Source organism: Notolepis coatsorum, assembly GCF_963971535.1.
Source record: "Notolepis coatsorum genome assembly, contig: SCAFFOLD_1704, whole genome shotgun sequence".
NCBI lineage: Eukaryota > Metazoa > Chordata > Actinopteri > Aulopiformes > Paralepididae > Notolepis > Notolepis coatsorum.
Genome location: NW_028171180.1, coordinates 688 through 2500, shown reverse-complemented (window position 1 = coordinate 2500; position 1813 = coordinate 688). Strand labels below are relative to the sequence as shown.

The window sequence follows — 1813 nt, the reverse complement described above, 5'->3', positions numbered from 1 at the left end:
AACAACACGTGTGTTTCCCTGCCACCAGGGTCTGGATCGGGGGGCTCAGGAGGCATCAGCGGCCTGGGCACCAAGCCCGTGGTGCAGGTCAGCCCTCAGAGCATCGAGGTCCACGAGGGCGACACGCTGAGGCTGTACTGCCGGGCCACGGGGTCCCCCACCCCCAAACTGACCTGGCTGCGAGGCGGGGGCCAGGTGCCAGCGCAGGTGAGACCCCGCTTCTCTGTTCCCTGTCCTCCACTGAGTGTAAATAATATGGGCATGGATTGATTAAAACTATAACTAATGTATTTACATTCCCGTGTGCCAATATATCCGTGTATCTCCGTGGTGTTAAGCGGTGGGTGGCTGTTATCTCACTGTACTGTGTAGTCGGGGGGGGGGGGGGGGGGGGGGGTTGTTTGCTAAATGAAACTGTTGCCTTGCCACTGATTTCAGTGTTTTTGACAATTTTTTTCCCTTTACCTTTTTTCCCCCCTCCCTCCCTTTTTGTTTGTTTTCTCCCTTGTTTTTTCATCCCTGTTCTGTTCTGTTGTTGTTGTTGTTGTTGTTGTTGTTGTTGTTGTTGCTCAGGCCATTCCCTCTCACGGGTTCCATCAGTTTAAAAGCAACAGTCTCGATGTGTTACAGAGACGCATCGAGGGAGCTGCAGGTCTGTCCTCCATCTGTCTCGTCTCGTCTCGTCCCCCCCACTGTCCTCTACTGACCAACGCCCTACTTTACACATTTGTCAACTAAATGCATGATCAAAAAAATAATAAAACGTTCTCCCTTAATTTACCCTCCTCCCCCCTCCCCCCAACCACCGTTGATTTACTACCACGGCAAGTAGCTTGCTAGCTAAAGTTCCCTCCTTTAGCGTAAGTCGCTTTGAAAGCAACTCGCTCCGCTCTGGTTGGTTTCGTAAAGTGCACTTACGGCACGGGGTTACTTGTTTGTGTGTCGCGCTACGCGAATATAAGTGTTCCATTGTCCCCCGTTTTGTCATCGTCCACATCCATACCATCCGTTTTTACATACGGTATGTGTCCTGAAACACACAGTTGACTCTCTCCATTCCATTGAGTGTATTAACAGGAGTAGGCGAGGGGGGGGGGGGGGGGTTGTCGGTTTGCTTTTGAACGTTGGGAGGGACACTGGTCCGGGGGGGGGGTTCATTTCCTGCATTCTTTTATGGACCAATGTGTGCCTTTTCTGCATCAGTTCATGGTGGAAATGTCTTTATTTATGTAAAGGAAAAGACAACATGCAGGCCCCCCCCCCCCCCCCCCACCCCGCCCCCTCCCCCCCGCTGACCACACGTTTAATGGAATATAAATGTTTTGACCCCCCTTGTTTTTTTTTACCTCTTTTTGGGGAGGGGGTTGTCTTTCATATTGGCTCTATATAGGGGGGGGACACATGTACCTCTTCTCAATGCAAAAGCCCCCCCCCCCCCCCCCCCCCCACCCCCCTAAACATACGCCTATAGGACTTGGCATACAGTAGGTACTGTAGGTGTGTCAGACGTGGTTAGCTCCGGGGGCCTCGGGGGTGGGTGGGTGTCAGTCGGGGCAGGGCTCCAGGGGCCTCGGGGTGGTGGGGGGGGGGGGGCCCGGTTAGTGCTGCCCCCAGAGGGCCACTGGGTTGTGTCAGCTTTTCCCAGGCGGAGCCGTGCGGCCACGCAGAAACCCTGTGTGCTCTGGCCCGCGGGTTTCAATGGGTCCAGACACCCACTGAGCCCGGGGGCTCGTCTGGGCTCGGCTCGGCCCAGCCCCCCCCCCTCACGGTCCAACGGGCCGCGGCTAAACAGCTTTGTCCCTGGATGCCTCGA

The 1813-nt window shown here is 55.2% G+C and overlaps 1 protein-coding gene across 1 annotated transcript in view; it reads left to right on the top strand.

The window, feature by feature from the left end:
• The window catches only part of LOC311248325 (basement membrane-specific heparan sulfate proteoglycan core protein-like), a gene marked incomplete at its 3' end in the record, with an annotated part of 35433 nt that extends 34781 nt beyond the window's left edge, over positions 1 to 652 (top strand). Inside the window, exons 12-13 of the mRNA XM_084339227.1 lie at positions 29 to 207; positions 574 to 652. Of these exons, the coding sequence (XP_084195353.1) occupies positions 29 to 207; positions 574 to 652 (258 nt within the window). The remainder of the gene's footprint in view (positions 1 to 28; positions 208 to 573) is intronic.
• Positions 653 to 1813: the final 1161 nt, after the last annotated feature.